The sequence below is a fragment of the Metschnikowia bicuspidata genome (genome assembly GCF_001664035.1).
Source record: "Metschnikowia bicuspidata var. bicuspidata NRRL YB-4993 chromosome Unknown METBIscaffold_7, whole genome shotgun sequence".
Lineage (NCBI taxonomy): Eukaryota > Fungi > Ascomycota > Pichiomycetes > Serinales > Metschnikowiaceae > Metschnikowia > Metschnikowia bicuspidata.
In genome coordinates this window covers 411708-433432 of record NW_017387737.1, presented here as the reverse complement: position 1 = coordinate 433432, position 21725 = coordinate 411708, and the positions used below count along the sequence as shown (strand labels likewise).

At 43.0% G+C, this 21725-nt stretch overlaps 9 protein-coding genes and 1 non-coding gene across 10 annotated transcripts; 5 read left to right on the top strand and 5 right to left on the bottom strand.

Moving 5' to 3' along the window:
* Positions 1-133: 133 nt before the first annotated feature.
* METBIDRAFT_46884 (putative serine hydrolase) lies at positions 134-1033 on the top strand (the record flags this gene model as incomplete). The annotated part of the gene is made up of 1 exon (XM_018858097.1): positions 134-1033. The coding sequence occupies one exon, from the start codon at positions 134-136 to the stop codon at positions 1031-1033; it is 900 nt and encodes a 299-aa protein (XP_018709829.1).
* Positions 1034-1144: 111 nt separating this feature from the next.
* METBIDRAFT_46739 (protein disulfide isomerase) lies at positions 1145-2041 on the bottom strand (the record flags this gene model as incomplete). The annotated part of the gene is made up of 1 exon (XM_018858069.1): positions 1145-2041. The coding sequence occupies one exon, from the start codon at positions 2039-2041 to the stop codon at positions 1145-1147; it is 897 nt and encodes a 298-aa protein (XP_018709828.1).
* A 243-nt stretch (positions 2042-2284) lies between these two features.
* On the bottom strand, positions 2285-2740 carry METBIDRAFT_33484 (uncharacterized protein). Its single transcript, XM_018856307.1, has 2 exons — positions 2568-2740; positions 2285-2474 (listed from the first exon to the last, which is right to left on the bottom strand). Exons 1-2 carry the CDS (start codon positions 2695-2697, stop codon positions 2338-2340), a joined length of 267 nt encoding a protein of 88 aa, XP_018709827.1. The 5' UTR covers positions 2698-2740; the 3' UTR covers positions 2285-2337.
* Positions 2741-3160: 420 nt separating this feature from the next.
* On the top strand, positions 3161-4081 carry YUH2 (Yuh2p; the record flags this gene model as incomplete). Its single annotated transcript, XM_018859133.1, has 1 exon — positions 3161-4081. One exon carries the CDS (start codon positions 3161-3163, stop codon positions 4079-4081), a length of 921 nt encoding a protein of 306 aa, XP_018709826.1.
* A 90-nt stretch (positions 4082-4171) lies between these two features.
* Positions 4172-5188, bottom strand: METBIDRAFT_79822 (uncharacterized protein; the record flags this gene model as incomplete). The annotated part of the gene is made up of 2 exons (XM_018859132.1): positions 4172-5109; positions 5149-5188. 2 exons carry the CDS (start codon positions 5186-5188, stop codon positions 4172-4174), a joined length of 978 nt encoding a protein of 325 aa, XP_018709825.1.
* Positions 5189-5529: 341 nt separating this feature from the next.
* SFC1 (Sfc1p) lies at positions 5530-6462 on the bottom strand (the record flags this gene model as incomplete). Its single annotated transcript, XM_018858068.1, has 1 exon — positions 5530-6462. One exon carries the CDS (start codon positions 6460-6462, stop codon positions 5530-5532), a length of 933 nt encoding a protein of 310 aa, XP_018709824.1.
* A 3644-nt stretch (positions 6463-10106) lies between these two features.
* Positions 10107-11967, top strand: METBIDRAFT_221300 (uncharacterized protein). The gene has a single exon (XM_018855143.1). It carries the CDS (start codon positions 10241-10243, stop codon positions 11915-11917), a length of 1677 nt encoding a protein of 558 aa, XP_018709823.1. The 5' UTR covers positions 10107-10240; the 3' UTR covers positions 11918-11967.
* A 2261-nt stretch (positions 11968-14228) lies between these two features.
* KEX2 (kexin) lies at positions 14229-17184 on the top strand. The gene has a single exon (XM_018856306.1). The coding sequence runs from the start codon at positions 14385-14387 to the stop codon at positions 16980-16982; it is 2598 nt and encodes an 865-aa protein (XP_018709822.1). The 5' UTR covers positions 14229-14384; the 3' UTR covers positions 16983-17184.
* Positions 17185-18324: 1140 nt separating this feature from the next.
* ZWF1 (glucose-6-phosphate dehydrogenase) lies at positions 18325-19836 on the top strand (the record flags this gene model as incomplete). Its single annotated transcript, XM_018858100.1, has 1 exon — positions 18325-19836. The coding sequence occupies one exon, from the start codon at positions 18325-18327 to the stop codon at positions 19834-19836; it is 1512 nt and encodes a 503-aa protein (XP_018709821.1).
* A 987-nt stretch (positions 19837-20823) lies between these two features.
* METBIDRAFT_t223 lies at positions 20824-20895 on the bottom strand. Its single transcript has one exon. It is a non-coding gene; the product is annotated as a tRNA-Gln (tRNA).
* Between the last annotated feature and the right edge of the window lie 830 nt (positions 20896-21725).

Below are 21725 nucleotides of genomic sequence, written 5' to 3'. Positions count from 1 at the left end.
CCACTCTGCGGGCAGCGTAATCTACCGGACGTCTGCGATAAAGCAACGCCGCATTGCTACCTCATCGGTTTTATGCACCATCTCACCTGACTTCTCTTATTTCATACTAGAAAAGAAACATCTTTACCTACCCATGTCAGGCAAAAAAGTTGTCGAATTCAAAGGGAGAGTACTCTTTCTTCACGGGTTCACTCAAAGCTCGTCGGTGTTTTATGCAAAAACCTCGGCCCTCAGAAAAAAGCTCAAGGCGTTGAAATACCAAGCAGTTTACCTCAATGCGCCACTAAAGCTCACACCATCGCAGCTCCCGTCGTCTGATTCGCTTTCAAAATTCAATACTGTGGCTGCTGAACCAGATGAAGAGACAAATTACCGTGCGTGGTGGTTTAGGGACAACAATGGAAAGGTGACCCTTGATCATGCCATCAATGCCGTTCGCCAGTACATTGAACATGGTACGATAATCGATGGATCTCCCGAAGACCAAAAGATCAAGGCAGACCTTTTTTCCGAAAATGATGATATAGGCAGTTCAGGAGAAGCCAACCTTGAGAACTTTGAATCATCGAACAAGAGCGAGCTCCCTCCAATTGTTGGAATTATTGGCTTTTCTCAGGGCGCTTGCCTTGCAGGCGGTTTGGTGGATCAGTTCGAAAAGATGTTTGGTGTTCCTCTCAAATTTGCCGTTCTATACTCCGGGTTTAAGCTTGATACCACTTTGATGCCCGAGTACAAGTCGCTCTACACCTCCGATGATGGCCAATCTACAAACGCGAACCTATTACATGTCATTGGTGAGCTTGATACCATTGTGGGCGATGATAGGGCTTACACTCTTTACGATATCTCGAAGAAAAATTCTCATGTGCTAAAACACCCCGGTGGCCACTTCGTTCCAAACTCAAAACTTTTGGTCAACCAAGTCACAAACTGGATCCAGTCGGTCGATGTAGAAGCAGAGAGAAAAGAGAAACAAGAGACCCAGTCTATAGATGACGATCTTCTTGCTGCCTTTGACAAACTTGGAAATTAAGTGCTGCCAGAGAAGATCTTCTGAAATGTCGAAATATTTATTTTCTCGCCAGGAGGGAGGAAGCGCAAGGCAGACTCTTGCTTTATTCATGATGCTTCCTTGGCAAAACGTCTAGAGTTCGTCCTTGATGCTTTCCTTCACGCCACGATACTTGCGCAACTTTACCTCCTTTTTGGAAAGCGAACCCTCGCTGGGCACGACGCCGGCTGTGTCCATAACAAACTTCTGAATTTTAGCCATCTTGTTCAACTTCTTTCCCTTGTAGCGTACAAACTTCTTTTCTTCTTGCTTGTAAACAAGCAAGACTGGGAGTGTATCGTCTTCTTGTAAAGGTATTTCGATGTCTTCATCTCCATACTTTATGGTGGGACTCAGCACAGGGTTCTTGACTGAAACGATCGCCACGCTCACAGAGTCAAGAAAATCAATGGCTAAGGACTTGAGGAGCGGGGTCACACCGTCGGCTTTAGAAAGAACAACTACCTTCTCTGTTCCGTCTTCAACGTTGAGCCAGTCTACAAAAGACTTGGATGTGAAGTTGTGGAATTTCTTCACATAGTTTTTGAGCCGCGAGGTCATGTAATCAACAATTGCCGGGAGTTCACGTTGCCCGTTGTATGTCTCGGGGATGTGCTTGCTGGAAGTTGGCGACCCTCTTTGGAACTTGGGTGGACGGAACACCATCAAAGTAGGGAACCCTTGCACACGGTATTTCGAGCAGAGGGGTTTGTTCTTTTCTTCATCACAGTTTACCGCAGCAACGTTGATGGCATATTTTGCATCCTCCTGGAAGTATTTGGCCAATTTGTGATAAACAGGCTTGATCTGCTTGCAATAGCCACACCATGGTGCGTAAAACTCGACTATGGTGGTGTAGTTCGAGCCAAGCACAACCTTGTCAAAATTCAGCGGCGTGAGCTCATAGATATTCGAGTCTTTCGCGTAAAAGCCCAACCCTGAAACGGTTGTGAGAACGGCAGAAACTAATACGAAAATGTGAAATTTCATTTCCAGAGAACTTTGATGAAAAATCGGCACCTGGGAAATGACACTTGGCAGCGAAATAGCTGCGAGACTTCGCAGTGGGAAACTATCGCGGCGCCCGGCCCCAGGGCCAATTCTACAAGCTTCAGGCCCCGAGACACCGCGACCCCAGCTCCGAGAAAATGTTAATGAATCGTGGCACTTCGTGGTGCAAGCAATAGAATAGACAAGAGGTAGCACCAAAAAATACAGATTGGGACTACATCGGCCAGCTTCAATCGGTCTGAATTTCCGATTCATTTCCTTTTAATTATATCTGTTTAAATATATACACCAAAGAAGTTACAAGCGTAGATACTGGTCAACGCTATGGAGACCGAAGCAACACTGGCACTCGTCAAGTACGTCGCGAAATTCGCCTTTCTGTTGATAAGCGTCAGGGCAACAGAAGCAAAAGCTGGCTGTTAGTATGTCGGTAGCATGCAGCTCGGGCCATGTAAGTGCCCGTCACGTTCATAGTAGTCCCATGAAATGCGTGTTTGATACATACAAAGTAAGGCGAGAATAAGAGTGATGAGCAGCTGGTACTGACTCAACTTGCTTGGCAAGATCTGCTCGGAGTTTTGTTGGAAGTCGGTGATGAGATCAATATACTTGATCTTGTTTTCGATAAAAGACATGGTGCTGACAAAAAAAGCTTAGACTTCCAAGCAGAGGTTCTTGGTGTCGTCTAGTTTACGTGGAACACAGGACTTCGCGGCCACGTTTCGCGCCAGTGCCCCAGTGGCCTCTTGGGGCAAGTACAAGAATTGGGGCCAACGAACGGTATCATTCTTTATTGCGCCAAGAATAAAAGACGAGACACCTGTTGCAACTTCTAGCAAATTTTCTTGGTACATATGCTTACGAAATCTCTCGTCTAAATATTTGGTCGCGTACCATGTTCATTATATGGGCTTTGAGAGACGTGTATTTAGATTTCAGCCAGTGAAGGTGCACCTGAGCCCTGGCGCGAAAAGCGGCCCCGGCCTCACAGACCAACTACAGCTTCTCAACCACGAGATCTACCAAGAGCAGATCTAAACTCAGAACTACCTAAAACCCTTTTTTGCGCTTTGTATTCAGCACTCTAACGGCCAAAAAATGTCCTCCGGCTGGAACACAATTGTCTCTGATGCCGGTGTCTTCACCGAGCTCGTCTCAAGGCTTGGCGTAAAAGACGTTCAAATAGAAGAACTCTACTCCATCGATTCTGCTTCTTTGAAAGCCCTTGCCCCTGTGCACGCCGTTGTGTTTTTGTTCAAGTACGGCAAAGTCGACCGTGACTCAACTATGCACGACGTGCCTCTAGATGGTGTCTACGACGAGGATTATCAAGACAAGGGCATATTTTTTGCCCGCCAAACGATCCAAAATGCATGTGCAACTCAAGCTGTGCTCAACTCTCTTTTGAACAAGACAAGTGAGTTGGACATTGGCACAGAACTCTCCAATATCCACGGTTTTGTGGCTGGTTTTGACCCGGATATGTGTGGTGACACCATCTCCAACAGCGAGGTCATCCGTGAAGTACACAACTCGTTCAGCGCCCCTAAATTCATAGAGCTAGATGATTCAGCTAGGCCTGAGGTGGACGAGAAGAACAATGGCTTGTTTCACTTCATCACTTACTTGAACATCAACAACACGATTTACGAGTTGGATGGGCTCAAAAGATCTCCGATCAAACACGACAATTTGCTGTCGCCGGACGAGTTTTACGACAAGCTCCCCGAAGTGCTTCATCGCAGAATATCAAAGTACTCAGATGAAATACGTTTCTCTTTGCTTGCTATCACGAATGATAAGTTGCAACAGTACCAGGCCTTGGGGGATGAGCTTTCAACGGCGCAGGAACTTGATAAAAGACAGCGCTGGGCACGCGATAATCAGTGGAGAAGACATGACTACACAAGACTAACCGTGGAGCTTTTGAAAGACATATCGAGCTCATTGCCTGACAATGAGTGGGAAGAAGTTCTCCGCAAGGCAAAATTGAAGACTATGAACAAATCGAAAGTATAGTTTGGGGAAGCCCTATTACGAATTATACCGAGATCTGACGTCATGTGCATGTCTATTGAAGAAATATGGGATCGTTGCCTGTGTATGCAGTCACTCGTAGGAGCCAAAACTCATGAAGCCGCCCCCTTGTCTACTGTGTCTCGAGAAATAGTCAAAATCGATACTCACGGCGTTTCCAAGCAAAATGGCGCGTTGGTCTAGCGTGAGGGGTCCTGCCACGCTGGGATAAAGGTCGCCCAAACCGGCAAAACTAGCAGGGTCCATTCTGATGATGTACACACCCGAGTCTGTGAAGAGCTCACGGCCCAAGCCAACCCAGTTTCTGTCCACGGACGCGATCACGTCACCTTCCTCGTTTTTTACCGGGAAATCAAACGCCAAAAATGGAGAGTCAATCAGGCCAAACTGGTTATACTCATCGGTCGTCTCGTCATCTAGCTTGAACAAGTTGTACTTTCTACGCCAGAGGTGCCAGCTCTGTACCGATTCACCAACCACTTCGTGCATGAGATTTCCGTCTGTATCGAACCCTGGCAAAAGACATTTAATGTGGGAGTTTATGAATGAAAACGGTCTTTTGATTGTCAAAAGGAGATCGCCATAGTTGTTGAAGACATCGATGTCGAACGGTCTATGAAGGCGGAAAAACTGCCTGCCGATCATTTTCAATATTCCATAGTCTTTTTCTTCCATGTACCCGATCTGCTCACCTAAGGAGTTCATGATCTTGTACTTGTTTGCTTGTTCGAAGCCTAGTATGACATTCATGAACTCAACCTGTCTTTCGATGACAAGTGTCGGCTCTTTCAAGATGCTATAAATCCCGTCTTCTGGCGTAATGATTCCGTTTTCATTCGGGGGCATCTCGAACACTGTACGAAATTGGCTCGGATCGTTTTCGAATTGGTGAGAATCTGACGATGGCGACTCATGATAAAAAAATGACCTTTTAACCCTACGAGCTCTTGACTCCTTATATCTTCTGATATCTTCCGCGGATATCTCCTCTGTTTGGCGAGTCCGAAGAGCTTGACTCGAGTGTTTGAGTGTTCGATATGAAAGTATACTTTGAGCACCCGGACTTTGGTAAGGCGAAAAGCGGGGCATCGTCGACATCAGAATTGTTCGTGAGGCGAACTTTGCATTGAGACAAGACTTTATAGCCCCTGTTGAAAGCAGACGTCTCTCTAGGTATCTCATTTTCAAATTAACGAAATTTAGCTTCAGTACAAGAGAAAGGAAGCGTCTGGAACCATGAGCCGATCTCTAATTTTCGTGCGCGAAACTCCAAGTCCCACGCAACAGTACGAGGCTCCAATACACGACTAAACTAAAAATTGGCACGATGTAGCCACATGTTTTCCGATCACTTTATTAAAAAAGCTATGAATAAATATTGTTTTAAGGGATCCGATCAGGCTGTTCCTTGTTTATTGACCTGGGCGCAATCACGAAAGTTTTTTGTTGGTGCCGGGGATGGCCGTGTCACCGTTCAAAACACCCTTCATGTACTCATAAACGGTAAAAGTGACGGCTTGGCCGGGAGCCACTCTCATGATTCTCGGCGTAATACCCTTGTAAAGCGCATTGATTCCCTCCTCTTTAACCAACTGTTTTCCAATCTTGGCGATTCTAACCCATCCAGACTCATTAGAGGCATACGTGCTCTTTTGCAACCGAGTTTTAATGGTGTCCAAAGGAGCATTGGACAATGGACCCAATGCACCCGACACCAACCCAATCAAAGAAGTTTCCCAACTTGGTAAAACGTCAAGCCCATGGTATTCTTGTAATCTTTCCTTCAACTTCAGGTACACGGTGAAATTGACACCTTGGTTCGACGCCTGCCTAGCAGCAGTCAATGACACACCTCTGTACAAGGTGCTGAATCCTTCTTCTTTGCAAATGAGATAAGCAGCATGTGGAGCGTTTCTGTACTTTGGAACATCCAATGGGTCAGCCATCGAATGGTGTTGTGCCTGTAATCTAATTTTAACCACCTCCATTGGGTTAACCACCAACACAGCCTCAGTTGTACCGGCACCTACACCAGCGAGAAAGGTGGCACCGGTAGAAATGTTACCATCCTGGTCTCTCAAGAGCGACCGATAGAACTCGTAAGACTGGAATCTGATTCCCATCTTGGGAACTATACCCAAAACAACAGCTCCCAAACCTTTGTAGAGAGACAAAAACGTCTCTTTCTGGACAATATTGATTCCTGTTCTCACAAAGCCGGGAGGTTTGTGTCCAGATTTCTTGTGCAACTGCATTCTCACTTTGACTGTGTCTAAAGGATGGCAGCAAAGTGCCTCGAAAAGCCCGGCAGTGCCTCCTGCGACTAAGTCGGTAATTGATCCACCTTTCTTTTGGGAAGACATGTTTGAAGATTTGTCTTTTATATTATAACTTTTGATTTACCTGACTTCGTGTGAAGAGATAAATGTTTTAAATACTTTCAATTACGGGGGAAATGAATGTGTATCCACGACTGACAACAAATAGAAACTCGCGAGAAAATGGACTGTGATCACGGAATAGTTGGAGGTTTTCTCTGTATTTTTTCTCAAAGAAAGTATATTTGAAAGAAAACCCCGTGTCTCCTGGGCGAATATTGTGTATTTATATACCCCACAAATATTCGAGCGGATTTTTCAACCCACATTCCTTTGTCCCGAGGCTGCATTAATGGAAGAAGCCTGCAGGAACTCCTTTGGGTTTGTTGAGCATGACGGTCAACGCCAACCATTAGTACCGAATATTGTGAGTGGTCACCCCTTCACAAGTCCATCCCAAAGTAATTCGTATCTTTCTGTCATTGAACTTTTGCTTGAACTCGATCATCAAATCAGACTACGAAAGTTCCTCAATTTGTTGGAGCCGTTGCCCCGGGATTTTGGGGCGCGCATGAAATCCGGGGTAAACCGATTGCCGGGGCCATCTATTGGAGGCGAGATCGCCGACAGGACCGTGAAACAAGCCGACATCTGAGTAAATTGAACAGAAAATAAGTAGTTTTTTTTCTTGTATATTCCAATCTTTTTCCCAATTGTTGAAGTAAACATACATTACAATGTTCGACTCTGACGGTATCAACGTGCCAGACATCCGAGGACCCGGAGCTGCGGCTAGTGGGTGGGTGAGCACCCACTGAAGTGGGGGTGGTATGCAGGCTCGTATTTTATAGTATCAGGAGGTGTTTCTTTAATGCCCCACTCTGTACTGTAGGAGGAAACCAATCCGGAGTTCAATTTTTTGACTTTCCATTGGACAGATTTTGCCGTAAATCTCGCGCGTTTTCTTTTTTTTTCGGCTTCTACACTGATTGGTGGACTAATTCCCGCCGCACGGAGTTCCCGCTTGGCCGAATGTGAGTCACATGAGTCAAATCCTTATTTGTATATCTCCAAATGTTTCTGTACAACTACAGTATAGAGTCACATATGAGACAGATTAGCATAACCATTTCCAATCGAATGTTAAAACTTACTTTCTTGAAAAATGAATAAATAGTCATTCTTGTATTAACGCATGTAAGACTTCCTATAAAATCTTGACATTGTCTAGGCTAAGCGAGAGTGTTTATAAACTCGAAGTCACCGCCGCCTTCCTTCATGATTTTCTCTAGCCAATCATCTAAGATCCCAATTACCTTTTGGATTCTTCCTTTGAGTGCTTCTTGTAAGTGGGTTGATCTCAAACTCTTGAGGTGCAAAAGCACAGTTCGGATTGCGGGATCGGTGGTAATGTTCTCCTTGGATATTGATTTTAAGATGGACTTATAGCTGAAAGATTAGTAGCTTTTCGCATTTGTTTCTTATCCCCTGAATACTCGTATTCAGACATACCTTATTGTCAATTTGACATCATCTTCAAAAAGTTTGCGGAGAGATATGAGATCATATGCCAAACCAGTAGCAATTTTTGTCCTCTCGAACAAAGGTTGATTTCTCCAAATATCTTCAGTTGACCCCATTGTCTTTTGATTGCCTAGTTCTAAAATTGATCAAAAGCGTTTGTATTTTAGTGTCTGAAGTGATTCTTAAAATGTATTTAGGCTTTTATTTTTCTGGCATTCCAGTGTCAGTTCTCCTTTTGATCTTGTGATAAGCAGAACTTTTCAGGCAGGCAACAGAGCTTTTTGAGTGAAGAAAAAGAGTATTGATCACCGAATGTGGCTTGAGAATTCAACTACAGGGAATGATATCAAAGTCTTCCACAAACACATATGATTGAAGCGACTGCGAAAAAGTCTAACGGCTCTGCCCTCAACTTACTGATACGCTCATCAAGTAATAAGTCTGAATTATCGGTGTCTTCAAAAAAAATACCCGGAACGAAAATTGAATTCCTGGATCTTGATTCTTGAAGTTCTCCATGGGCCCGTAAATGGGAATAGACTCCCCACGCATTTTGGGTCCTTTATCTTTTTTGGTTGGATTCATCGTCATTTATTGGCGCGGAATCTCTCGGAGCACCTCTAAAGAATTGGTTCCGTGGCAACGCGCATTAGGTACACAGTTTTTGGGTGGTGTCATGATTTCTCCTCGAATTAGAATGATGTTTTTCTTTTGATATTAAGTCAAAGCATTTTTCGCGGTGATTTATATATTCAAGAAAATTACACCATCATTCCACGACAATTTTTGATTTGCCATATCCGGCGTTCGGGTAGTCCTGATGCCCAAGAAGTACACAGAAATGAAGGCTCAAAGTTTTCTGTAAACACAGCTGAGTGCTACATTCTATAGGTAAGAAATCGGTGCTAGTACGAACAAATGCATCGATAACTAAAGATTTCGTAAAGGCTGACCCAGTCGAAGCACTTCACATACTCATGCGTTTCCTTAGATCGTTTTTTTTTTGTTAATAAAAAAACTGAGAAACTTAATCACACGTCTTTTACACAATGTTTGAACGAAATGATTGAGAAAACACAGTGGACAAATATGAAGCGAGTTTCAATATGTGACAGTTTTGAAATGTCGGCAACGGCTCGGCAAAAGATGCCGAGCGCCGAAGCCGTGAAGTCCCGTGCCCAAGATATGCACTCCTTTGAAAATGAAAGGCAAATCGCCGTACGTCCAATTTTTCAGCATACAAGAGGCTTTGAGGCTGAAGTCTTCAATCGAACAGACAATTACAAAAAAATATCAAACACATCAGAAACAGCAATTGCATGATTGACATAATTGGAAACGCGAGGTTGCTGCGTACGCTGGGTATATTTTTCTTGTTCCGCTCTGTCATGCCGAATTCTTCCGTCGCTTTCTCTTGACTTATCTTTCCGGATCGGCCAAGCTCTCCTCAAAACTTTCTTTCCGCATGAGGAGTCCATAATTCAAATAAAGAAAATGTAGCACTGAAGCAATTGCGGAAATATACTCGGTACTGGCTGAATTGGTATTAGTCCGTGTAAATTTTTTTACTCTTCGTTGCGGACCACTGAGAATTTTTCTGTCATCGCGTAATCAATTAATGAAGGTTACGCCGATGAAAGCCATGATAAGAAGACAGATGCAATGACGGGGATATAGTTCCATTTTCCCGCTTCGCTACTCCGCCTCATTCCGTATAACCAATAACAACTGTGTCAGGCAATTCTTTATTGCCACGGAAGACACACGGCAAAAAAAATACGTTGCGGGATATATGCATTGGTAGTGTATATGCGACACGGCAAGCAGAGCATTTGCAACCAATTACGTAGTGTGCCCTGCCTATATCACTGCCTCTCGCATTCAGAAACAAGGCGATGCATAGTCAGCCAGTCGCTGAATTACTTATCTTTGCATTCACCGATTCATCTTCTATCGCGACATGGCGCATGTACCCCAAATTTTGGGTGGGTGATAGGAGTAACATTAGTCACGATAGCGACATGGGAATGATGCTTCGCTTGGCATAGTGGAGCGGGGTGCGTCTAGTATAAAGACTCTGTTGGTGGCAAGGCCCATACTTCCCTGTCTTAAATTCCTGGATTTTTTAATCTTTCCTGCTTGTTTCCCGACATCATTTTCTTTTTTCTTGGCTGATAAAATCTATATATCCAGCGTGTTCTTTTTCTTTTGGGAAATTAATACAAGCCCCAAATACTGGCAATCAAATCATTTCGAAATAACATAACTACAATCATTCACTCTCTTCATCTGAGCTAAAATGGGAAATTCAAAACTAGTATCGGGAAGCTCTAATGATCTCGAGCCCATTGTCACCGAACTCAAAGCATATTCCGACGATGGGAATCAATCAAAACTAGGGTTTTGGGAATCTTTTCAGAGAAAAGATGAAGATGAAGTCAAAGTTAAAGACATGAAAATGGCACACTTAGCTGTCATTGCTCTAAGTAGTGGTATGGGAACTGGACTTTTGGTTGGCTCTGCCTCTAAGTTGAGGAGCGGTGGACCTTTGTCTTTGTTAATCGCGTACGGTCTTGTTGGAGCGATGTGTATCTGTACGATGAATGCAGTTGGTGAGCTTACGGTTGCTTACACAGACTTGGATGGTGGGTTCAATGAATGGTACAGAAAGTTCTTGGATGAGTCTTTGGCTTTTGCCTTGGGATGGAACTACTTGATTTCGTGGCTCACAACAATCTCTTTAGAGTTAGTGGTCGCTGCTTTAACTATCGAATACTGGAACACGAGTGTGGACTCTGATGTTTTTGTCTTGATTTTTTTCTTGGTCATTTGCGGAATCAACTTCTTTGGAGTCAAGGGTTATGCAGATGCAGAATTTGTGATGAACTCGATTAAGTTGATAGCATTGACTGGTTTCGTCATCATGGGTCTTTGTGTTGACTTGGGTGCTAGTCCTGATGGTTTCATCGGCGGCACATACTGGAGAGACCCAGGATTTTTCACTAGTTTCAAAGGCTTAATTTCTGTTTTTGCCACTGCTTCTTTTTCGATGGGTGGAACTGAGTTTTTGGCGTTGTCTGTCAGTGAAGTACGTAACCCAAGAACTGCCTTGCCTGTTGCCATCAGACTTGTGTTTGTGCGTATTGTCTTTTTCTACATGGGATCTTTGCTTTTTGTTGGTCTTTTGGTTCCTTACGATTCCGACCAACTCATGGGATCGGACAGCTCGTCCACCAGTGCCTCCCCATACGTTTTGGCTGCCTCCTTACATGGCGTGAAGGTCATTCCCCACATCATGAATGCTGTGATCTTGAACTCGGTGACTTCAGTTGCCACTGCCGCAATGTACTCGTCCTCCAGATTGTTGAGATCGTTGGCTGTGCAAGGCTTTGCGCCAAAATGGTTTGACTATGTTGACAAAGCTGGTCGTCCCCTTAGAGCATGGTTAATTACCGTCTTAGCGGCTGCTTTCGCATTTATCGCCACTTACAAAAATCAGGATGTTGTCTTCAACTGGTTGTTATCTATTGTTGCCTTGTCAATTGTGATTGTTTGGCCTTGTCTTTCCATATGTCACTTGAGATGGAGAGCTGCTTTGAAACACAACAACATACCTTTGGAAACTTTAGGTTTTGTTTCTTACACGGGCGAGATCGGCTCTTATTACTCCATTCTCATCAACGTGTTGATTTTGATCGGTCAATTTTGGGTTGCGCTTTTCCCAGGATCTGATGCCGATGTTGGGAATTTCTTTCAAAACTATCTTACAGTTCCATTCTTCCTTGTCTGCTACATTGGACATAAGCTTTACAGCAAGAGCTGGAACAAGCTTTACATAAAGACGGCTGATATTGACATCTTCACTGGCAGAACCATTGTTGATGCTGAAGTTTTACAATTAGATCGCGAAGAAAAGCAGCAAAAAGTTAATGTTGCCAAGTGGTGGAGCAAGCCATTCATTTGGTTTTTCAATTAGGCTTACATACATGTCAATCGAATGAATATCAGGATTTTTTCTCTTGTTCCGGAATTTTGCAAGTACTTGGGCCATGACGCCGTCACAACACTAACGTACTTTAATTGTGATTACCGCAAGTCGAATCCGCATCTGCCGAATAAGTCACTTGGGCTGATAAAACGTATGCAGAGAATACGACACATTCCTCATAAATTATAACGTATTTCGAGCAGAATAAGGAAGTACTTGTCCCATTTCCTAAGAATCCCATATGAAAGAACTCGGACTCATGATTTCTGAGGTCGAGACGCTGAAAGGCTTCAAATCCAGACACATGTGATTGTGCGCTTGACAAAAAATGACCCCAGTTGAAGATATTTACTCGAACAGTTGTGTATTCTTTTCGCTCTATAAAAAATTTGTTTGTCATAAGTAAGCATATCAAATCAGAGTAAATCACACTCTGTTGAAGGACGCCAGACCAATGGTCTTGCGCATAACGAGCAAAAATGTGCCGGCTTTTGTCTGTCCATGAAGAACATGATTAAAATCATTCAAAATTACCATGTATTAACATCTTTGGGCTCACGATAGGAATTGAAAGAGCCAAAGAACGAAAACATGAGGTATCCAATGGTGAGAATCCCGTCAATCTACTCAGTCGTAAACCACTTTTCTAGCGGATTTCATATCGTGGCCGTATAAAAGAAAAACTGTAAACTTGAATATATTTGTTTAAGGTGTTGCCCTCATGGTTCATGACTCTGTACATAGAACTATAATTGGGAAACATGATTGTTTTCGCTTCTAGTGAAGCAACGCAACCCTTTAGCGATTCTATTTTCAAAGGGCTTTTAGGAGACAGGACTCTTGTTTTATGGACTAAAATATGTTTATATTGAGCTCATATAAATCTACGATGCAGTAATTAAAAAAAAGTATGCAAATCTTGGAGATCACCTTGGTAGATGTGAAAATTCTTCTGGGTAAAGCTGAGTGTTCATCGGGATCTATTCGACTTTCTAAGGTAGATTAATTTGCAGGCTATATGGTGACATAATTAAGGTACATTGTATGATCAAACTCAACCTTGAGATAGACTGAATTTTCGAGCTCACTGTTTCCAAGTCTTTCGTTGAAACCACTTGGGGTGCGCTGTATAATTAAACGCACATATCATACGATGGAGATCGTCCCTAGCTTGATGGTAAGAATAATAATCCAAAACATGTTGAATCTTCAGAATGAGGGTAAAAATACTCTTGAGTTTTTTAAGGGTATCGTGTCTTAAACAGGCGGCGAGAATCGAAGGTATACTAGATATAATCGCAGGCACGATATTCTCTAGTTTTGGATTTCGAGTCTGTCAAATATCGAGAAAATGGGCAAGGGAACCATTTGTCGAACATTGAAACCATTTGAGCCGCACATTTGGTATACATGTGTATTTGACCCTAATTTCTAGCTTCAATTTTTTTAATCAATGAAATGTATTTTGGGCGTCATTTTATAAAAAAAAAAAACTCCCGTTGCTGTTCCATCAACATGGATTATAGCGCTCAAGAGAGCCCCTATGAAAGTATTTATCCCAATGGGATTCTTTGATAATCGTTAAACTGACAGATAACCTACTAAAATATTCGATCTTCATGTTCATACTCTAGGTTACGCCAAGTTTATCGGGACTTCATGTCTAAGTATGATTTCAGCACAAAAGTCCTGATCTCTGTCAACCGATATCTTGCCAGGCACAGCTAATATAATATCTATACTATTCAAATGATTGTCGAAAATGGGCTGGTTATGTCTTCCTGTTACGAAGTTTCAAAACATCTACTTTCATTTTATCTCACCCCAAGACTTGAAACGTAACCGCATGAGCGCGATACTATTGTACAGTTATCTTCGCGTGCAACGAGTACGTCTTGCACCCATGATCAATAGTGATATTAAAGTAATTTTTTTTCAAGTCAATTCCCGGTTCAATGAGAACGATACCGAGTTATTGACACATGCATGGCCTATTCGTGCCTTTTTCGCAAAGATGCCAAGAGTGTTTCAGCTTCCAAGCGTGGCGAAAATTGATCGCGCGCCGCAAGCGAAGAACAATGTAACTTTTCTTAGTCCAAAAAGACAGAGTAACAATGTTTTATTTAAGATAACCTAAGAGCCACAGTTCAATGTGCGATTCACAGTTGAAAATGTAGCAATATCTTGTCTCCACTTGATCGTGACCTCGCCGTCATAGTACGCCGTGTATCTGCTCGTCTCGACGTCGCGGCCATGTACAGTGTCGGTTTTTATCTGCATATCCTCTCGGCTTGACAGGCTTTTTTCTGTGAGTTCAATCTGACTTCCAAGGCCAAAACAGCTTGGCGCCACAAGTCTTAATCTATCTGTATATCTAGGTGATCTCGCCTAAATAGACTGTATATCAGATTCAAGTCCTGGCCTTAGTCGTTTCACGTTTCATAGACTGTTCGGCATGAGGTTATCGGTGGTCTTGCTTCTTGCAGTGGCCCACGTCCTGGGACTCAATATTCCGGAAAAAAATTACTCCGAAAGACAATACTTTGTTGTGGAAATAGATACACTGGCGTCTCTCTCTCCTCTACAGACCTTTATCACCAGGTTCAACGACTGGGTCAGGTTCGAGCATCCTGCTCGTGGCTTAGACGACCATTTTGTATTCTCGTCTTCCAAAACACATGACTACACAGAAAGTTTAGGCAACTACAATTCCAATGAATACGACCTCATCAAGCGCTCAAATGGCTTTGAGGACGAATATGATGAGTTAACGAGCTTTCCGAATTTGAAGCTGATACATATGCTTCACCCAAAGACTCTCGAAAAGAGATTGCCGGTTTTTCTAGACCAGCCAGTGGAGCGCAAGCCTGAAAATTCTTATCATCTGAGAAATACTCGTCGTCTCGACATCATAGACTCTTCTCAAGAACCGGCAAAGGAAGTCAGCGATAAACTTGGGATTGAGGACCCTCTTTTTCTTCAACAGTGGCACTTGATCAATACAAACTATCCTGGGCATGATGTTAATGTAAAGAAAGTATGGTATGACGGAATTCGAGGAAAGGGTATCACGGTGGCAATCGTCGATGATGGCTTAGATTACGAATCTCCTGATCTTCTGGAAAATTTCAGCAAAGAGGGGCTGTGGGACTTCAACGACAACGGAGCATTACCCAAGCCTCGTCTTTTTGATGACTATCACGGCACACGCTGTGCCGGCGAGGTTGCTGCTGTGAAGAACGATGTCTGTGGTCTTGGCGTGGCGTACGAAAGTAAAGTTGCTGGTATCAGGATTCTCTCGGGTTCGATTACCTCGGAGGATGAAGCTGCTGCAATGATTTACGGCTTGGAACATAACGATATTTACTCCTGCTCGTGGGGACCCACTGATAATGGAAGAACCGTTTCTGCGCCAGAAAGTTTGGTAAAAAAGGCGATGATTAAAGGAATCCAAGAAGGGCGTGCGAACAAAGGAGCCATTTATGTCTTTGCAAGCGGAAATGGTGGCCGTGTTGGAGATCAGTGTAACTTTGATGGGTACACTAACTCCATATACTCCATTACAGTTGGGGCTATTGACCATAAAGGTCTACACCCCCCATACGCTGAGGCCTGCTCTGCCGTGATGGTGGTCACTTACAGCTCGGGCTCAGGGGAACATATTCATACAACAGATATTCACGAAAAATGTTCGGCGCAGCATGGTGGTACATCTGCTGCTGCGCCATTGGCAGCAGGTATTTATGCATTGGTCTTGCAAGCCAACCCAGAACTAACATGGAGAGATACGCAATATTTGAGTGCCACAGCCGCTGTCCCAATCAACGAACATGATGGCGACTACCAAATGACTGCGTTTGGACAAAAATACTCCAACAAGTATGGTTTTGGTAAACTTGATGCCGAAGTCCTTATCGAGCAGGCCAAGGCCTGGAAGAATGTAAAGCCCCAAGCATGGCACTATTCTGACCTACAAACTGTCAACCAAAAACTCAAACCAAAACGTGGAGAAGAGTCAAGCATTATTTCGAGTATTATCACAGTCACCAAAGAGAACTTACAAGTCATGAACTTTGAGCAAGTTGAACACGTAACAGTCAAAGTGAATATTGGGTCACAAACAAGAGGTTTGCTTGATGTTAAACTTGTTTCACCATTTGGTGTGGTCAGTCAGCTTACAAAAAAGCGTGAATACGACACAGCCAAGAAAGGTCTTGAGAATTGGACATTCATGTCTGTTGCGCATTGGGGAGAAACAGGCTTGGGCGACTGGAAACTTGAAGTATCAACAACTCTGGGAAATGAAATAATCGTCAAAAATTGGCAACTCAACTTCTTCGGTGCCTGCGTCGACCCGGAAAAGGCCGAGAAATATGACTTGGATCAGGATTATGCTAAGATTCGTCGTAAAAGAGAGAGTGCTGCTGAAGAAAAACCTCCTATCATTCAGTCTAGTGCCACCTCGCAATCAACGTCCATTTCCTCGACTTCCGCTAGCAAATCATCCCAACCAAGTAAAGAGACTTCTTTATCACATGGTGGATCTTTGGTCTCAACGGGAACCTCTATGTCTACTGCTTTACCATCAGAAGATAATGTTGAGGAACCAGATGAGCCCGAAGGACAGGATCATACGGGAAAATTCCTTTCATCTGAACATATGGGCCAATACTTCATGTTGTTGGCAGTCCTTGGGTTCATTTTTGTCCTTGTCATGATGAAATGGCACAGAAACCAAAGCAGTACAAGAAGACGCAGGCGAGACTTCGAATTTGACATAATCCCAGGGGAAGATTACAGCGATAGTGATGATGATGGAGAGGCTTTCGAACTCCAAACTCCCTCGCAGGAAGATCTTGAGAGAGAAAGACTTTTTGACGACTTTAATGTTGAGTCGCTCCCAGACTACGATGATGATGCTTTTCAAGTAGGTGATGAAGATGATTTTGATAAAAGTCATGAAGAGAGAACAGGGGACGTAGCGGAGGGTCACAGCGTGGAAATATCCGCTGTGGGAGAGACTGAAAACGAGAATGAAAATCAGGGAACTTAATGTTTGCCAAATGCCAGGAATGTCCATCCTATCAAAATCTATAGACAAATGCTAGAGCTTGCACCAAAAGTTGTGTATATATTAGTAACTCTATCGTAGAAGGTTGAGCTCTCCTACCAAGTGAAACAGATGTAAAAACAGCTGTGTTTTTTATTGGAGTTTGAATAAACTACAGATTTATCTTCATACCTAAGATCCCAAAGTTTTTGAATTATATCGCATAATAGACGTCGCATTATGGACATTGGTAAAAATATATTGTGTTGCCAAAAATCAGAGAATTAAGATTCCATACCCAGGACAATGGAATTCAGAAATATTTCCCATGAGAATAGTATGAATGTTTCACACACACAATAAAATTCGCTCTGGTTTGGTTTCCATGATGCCAGTCATTCTCCCCACCTTCCATTTCAGTTTTAAATCCGATATTCGCTAAGAGCACGTGAGCACCACGATGCAAACCCTCGGAGTTTACTGACCTGCCTGTTGCCATGTAGCAAGTTTTGAAGGACATTAAATTGATAATCACTTTCTAGCTCAAGAGACTCACATCACTTCTAGTAGCTTCTCCCGGAATGAAAAGGAGACAGTTGTATCTCAATAAATTAGGCGTTCGAAAGTACTTGAAAATTCGGACTATGTGTACCAACTTGACGGCCATTGCGTGGGCCCGAAAAATGAGCCGTACACTTGCGAAAAAATGTTGGACAAACGTGCGACAGCAAAAGATGTGATGAGATGCAGTAGTCACGGATAGAAAAAAAAACCCAGAGAATAGCATACAGCAGAACTTCATATTTTTTTTTTAATAAGAAAGTCAAAGTACTGCGAGTACTCTGTCTACTCTATAGATCCTTCATAGAATTATGTAATAGTAGATTTTGGATCATCGAAAGCTGAGGATGTTTCTTGTTTCATTACCCCTCCCCTGTCTTAAGCCCGGAAAAACACAAGTCAATGAGCTTCACTGAGGGGTCTGTAGAGTTTGTCCCTTCAAAGACCAAAGTACTTTCAAAATTCAGATTTTTTTTCAAGTTTCTCGAATTGTTGTGGATTCTCATTACAGCCAGCGCCGGTGGAATTCAGAGTTTGTATGCAAATTACGTTAGTCTGACAAATCAATTTCTCATTGCGGGCTTGCGCATCCACCATCAGTGCCTTATCGGGCCGGTGCGAGTCCGGCCAGTGCTGGAGGCGTCACTATATAACTCGCTCCGTAAACCGCGGTGCGGCAATGCAGTGCTTTTTCCGCTTGATTGCTCATCAGCTTCACCCAAATCTTTAGACTATCTTCACGTTTGCTTCGGGCTGTACAATCTTCATCACATCATCTACTAGCATGCACTCAGACTCTTTTGGCGAACACGTTTCCATTGTTGTTTTTGGCGCCTCCGGTGACTTGGCGAAAAAAAAGACCTTCCCAGCCCTTTTCGGCCTTTACAGAGAGGGGCAATTGCCGGCTCATGTGAACATCATTGGGTACGCCCGCTCCGACTTGGCCATTGATGACTTGAGAGACCGAATCAAGCAAAACTTGAAGTTAGATGACGAGAAGTCATCTTCCAAGGTCGACAGCTTTTTGCAATTGATCTCCTACATTTCTGGGCCCTACGACAAGCCTGAAGGATACGAAAAAATCGAACAGGCCATTCAGGAATACGACTTAAAGAATAAGGTCGAGAAGTCCGAGAGATTGTTCTACTTAGCTTTGCCTCCATCTGTTTTCACCAACGTTGGTGCTCACATCAAAAAATACTGCTACCCAAAGGAGAACGGCAGACTCAGACTCATTGTGGAGAAGCCTTTTGGTCACGATTTGGAGTCTGCCAGACAAATGCAGAAGGATTTGGCCCCGTTGTTCACCGAGGAAGAGCTTTACAGAATTGATCACTACTTGGGTAAAGAGATGGTGAAGAACTTGTTGTTCTTGCGGTTTGGCAATGCCATGTTCTCTGGTATCTGGGACAGTAAACACATCTGCTCCGTGCAAATTTCATTCAAAGAGGCTTTTGGAACCGAAGGCAGAGGCGGATACTTCGACGATATCGGAATCGTCAGAGATGTGATGCAAAACCACTTGTTGCAAGTCTTGACCCTATTGACCATGGAAAGACCAGTGTCTTTTGACCCAGAGGCAGTCAGAGATGAAAAAGTGAAGGTTCTCAAAGCTTTTGAAGAAGTCAAGAAGGAGAACATCTTGATCGGGCAATACGGAAAGTCTGAGGATGGAGAGAAACCAGGGTACTTGGATGACGAGACCGTCAAGGGTGAGTCCAAGTGTGTCACATATGCAGCAATGGGTCTTTCCATTCACAACGAGAGATGGGACGGCGTGCCTTTCGTTTTGAGAGCCGGCAAGGCCCTTAACGAATCAAAGGTCGAGGTCAGAATCCAATTCAAGGATGTTGCCAAGGGCATTTTCACGGATATCCCCAGAAATGAATTGGTTATCAGGATCCAACCTAACGAGGCTGTCTACATGAAGATAAATTCCAAGATCCCGGGTATTGCCAACGAACTTTCTGTCACCGAGTTGGACTTGACCTACGCTTCCAGATTTTCCAAAGAATTTTGGGTCCCTGCAGCATACGAGGCTTTGATTAGAGACTGTTTCTTGGGTAACCATGCCAATTTTGTGAGAGATGATGAGTTGGACGTCTCTTGGCAATTATTCACCCCATTGTTGAAGTACATTGAATCTGAGGACGCTCCAGAACTCCACATTTATCCATACGGTTCGAAGGGACCAAAGCCATTGAAAAGCTTCTTGGCCAAGCACGGGTACGCTTTTCAAACTGAGGGCTCCTACCAATGGCCATTGACGAAGCCTAATGTCAAGGGAAAGATGTAAATCCCTCGTGTATAGACTAAATCAATCTGTTTCACGAGATATGCGCGGCTTTGTCTTGTCAACTAAGATTAGCAGATCGTTAGCTTAGCCTTTTAGTTGGAACAAGAATCCTAGACAGCGAGAACACTTACATTCTGACCATGTTTGTTAGAGATCACTAAAACAGACACGCCCAAAAGATATTTAGCAATTTTTGTTCTCGACAAATAATAGAGAACTATAATCAAATTTGAGAGACCCTAAGACAAGTTAAAGTACAAGGATGACAATGATTTGAAAATCATTACTCTCTCTCTTCGTTTTCCTCAGACATCCATGGAAGGTCATAGAGCGGTCACCGGCATGCTAGATTGGGTTCTGTTGCATGCTACCGAGGAAACTGCGAATGTTATGGGATATTTCATCATAGAAAACGAAGCGAGCAAGTAGATAATTTTCGATCCCAAAAATCTCGTCAGATGCTCTTTCGCACACGCTTGTAGAGATCAACAAAATTGAATTTGAATGGTGAATCAGAACTGCTTAATACTGGCAAGTATAAGCCCCCTTTACGGTTGCCTGCAAAGACAACGGAAATGCAAAGAAAGCGGTTTTCAACCCTGTCGTCATAGTCGAGTCAGACTGGGAAAGAAGTATACTTAGTCTCATCATCTTCGGATTCAAATTCAAAATTAGTTGAAAGCTATAAGCTTGTGCAAAAAAGTATCTGGCAGACTTTTGATTGTTGGTTAAAAAGTTTTGAAAGCAAAGGAAATTTCTTCCTCTTATATACCCAAGCATCGCGAAGCAATACTGCACATTAAAAACGTTACCCGCATGTTGATGGGTTTGGGGTTTCTAACTGAAACCATTAAGTGAAATTGTACTGATCTTTGAGAGTGGTTCTTTTTGTTTGCAGCTCAAAGTATATATTAGACTAGAGTAAGTAAATGGGTAAACGCCATTTGTACTAAAAAAAATTAGTGGCGTATCCAGGATATAAAAAGTAGGTCACACCCGGATTCGAACCGGGGTTGTTCGGATCAGAACCGAAAGTGATAACCACTACACTATGCAACCTTTGATGTTGTGTTCATTGTCTACAAGGGTTACATCAAAAGAGGAGATATTGTTAGATTCTCAAATATGTGTTTTAAATCCCAGGATTCACAATGTTTAGTCAAGAAATTTCCTACAAGCAAGACATGAGCTTATAGAAAAACTCAAGAGCCCCAAATGCACTCTAGGAATGTATTTGGGAGCTGTGAAAAAGGGCTTTATACATTGTTTTATAGTTTTGATTTTGTCATATAATATGATGCTTCTTTTAAAAAAAAAACTGCCAAGTATATAGAAATGAAAAGCTTGGGAACAGATGATTTAAAGTAGATAAGTTGGGAGCCTTTTAAAGACATTGTTTTTACCTATCCTAGAAGTCGATGACGTAATATTCAATACGTAAACAGAGACGGGCCAAGAGGACCGTCCAGGCCGTGACTAACGGAAGGGGATGGGCCGAGTTGAGACACTTTGTACGTAGCTGGGAGCTGTTTTAGGGTTTTTTATTTTTTTTATTTATATAATTTTGCCCCTTCAATCAGATGAAATTACCAAAAAAAAAGTAAACCCATGCATACCAAGAGAAACTGGTCATGTCCAGGTTAGTGAAGTGGGACAGTTGTATTACGTTTTTACCCGATTGGTTGTCTAGAATCGTAACAGGATTCTATCAGGCGTGTCTTACATTTCTCCAACCTATAATATGATGTTTCTCTAAACAAAAAAGTAGTTTTTACATCCTGGCAGTATACTCAGCAAGAGGTTGGGCCGATGTCGTACACTATGTTATGTAATCATGCCGCAGTGTGGGCAACATTGCTGATTGTGAGTTAAATGTCACGACTGTTTAC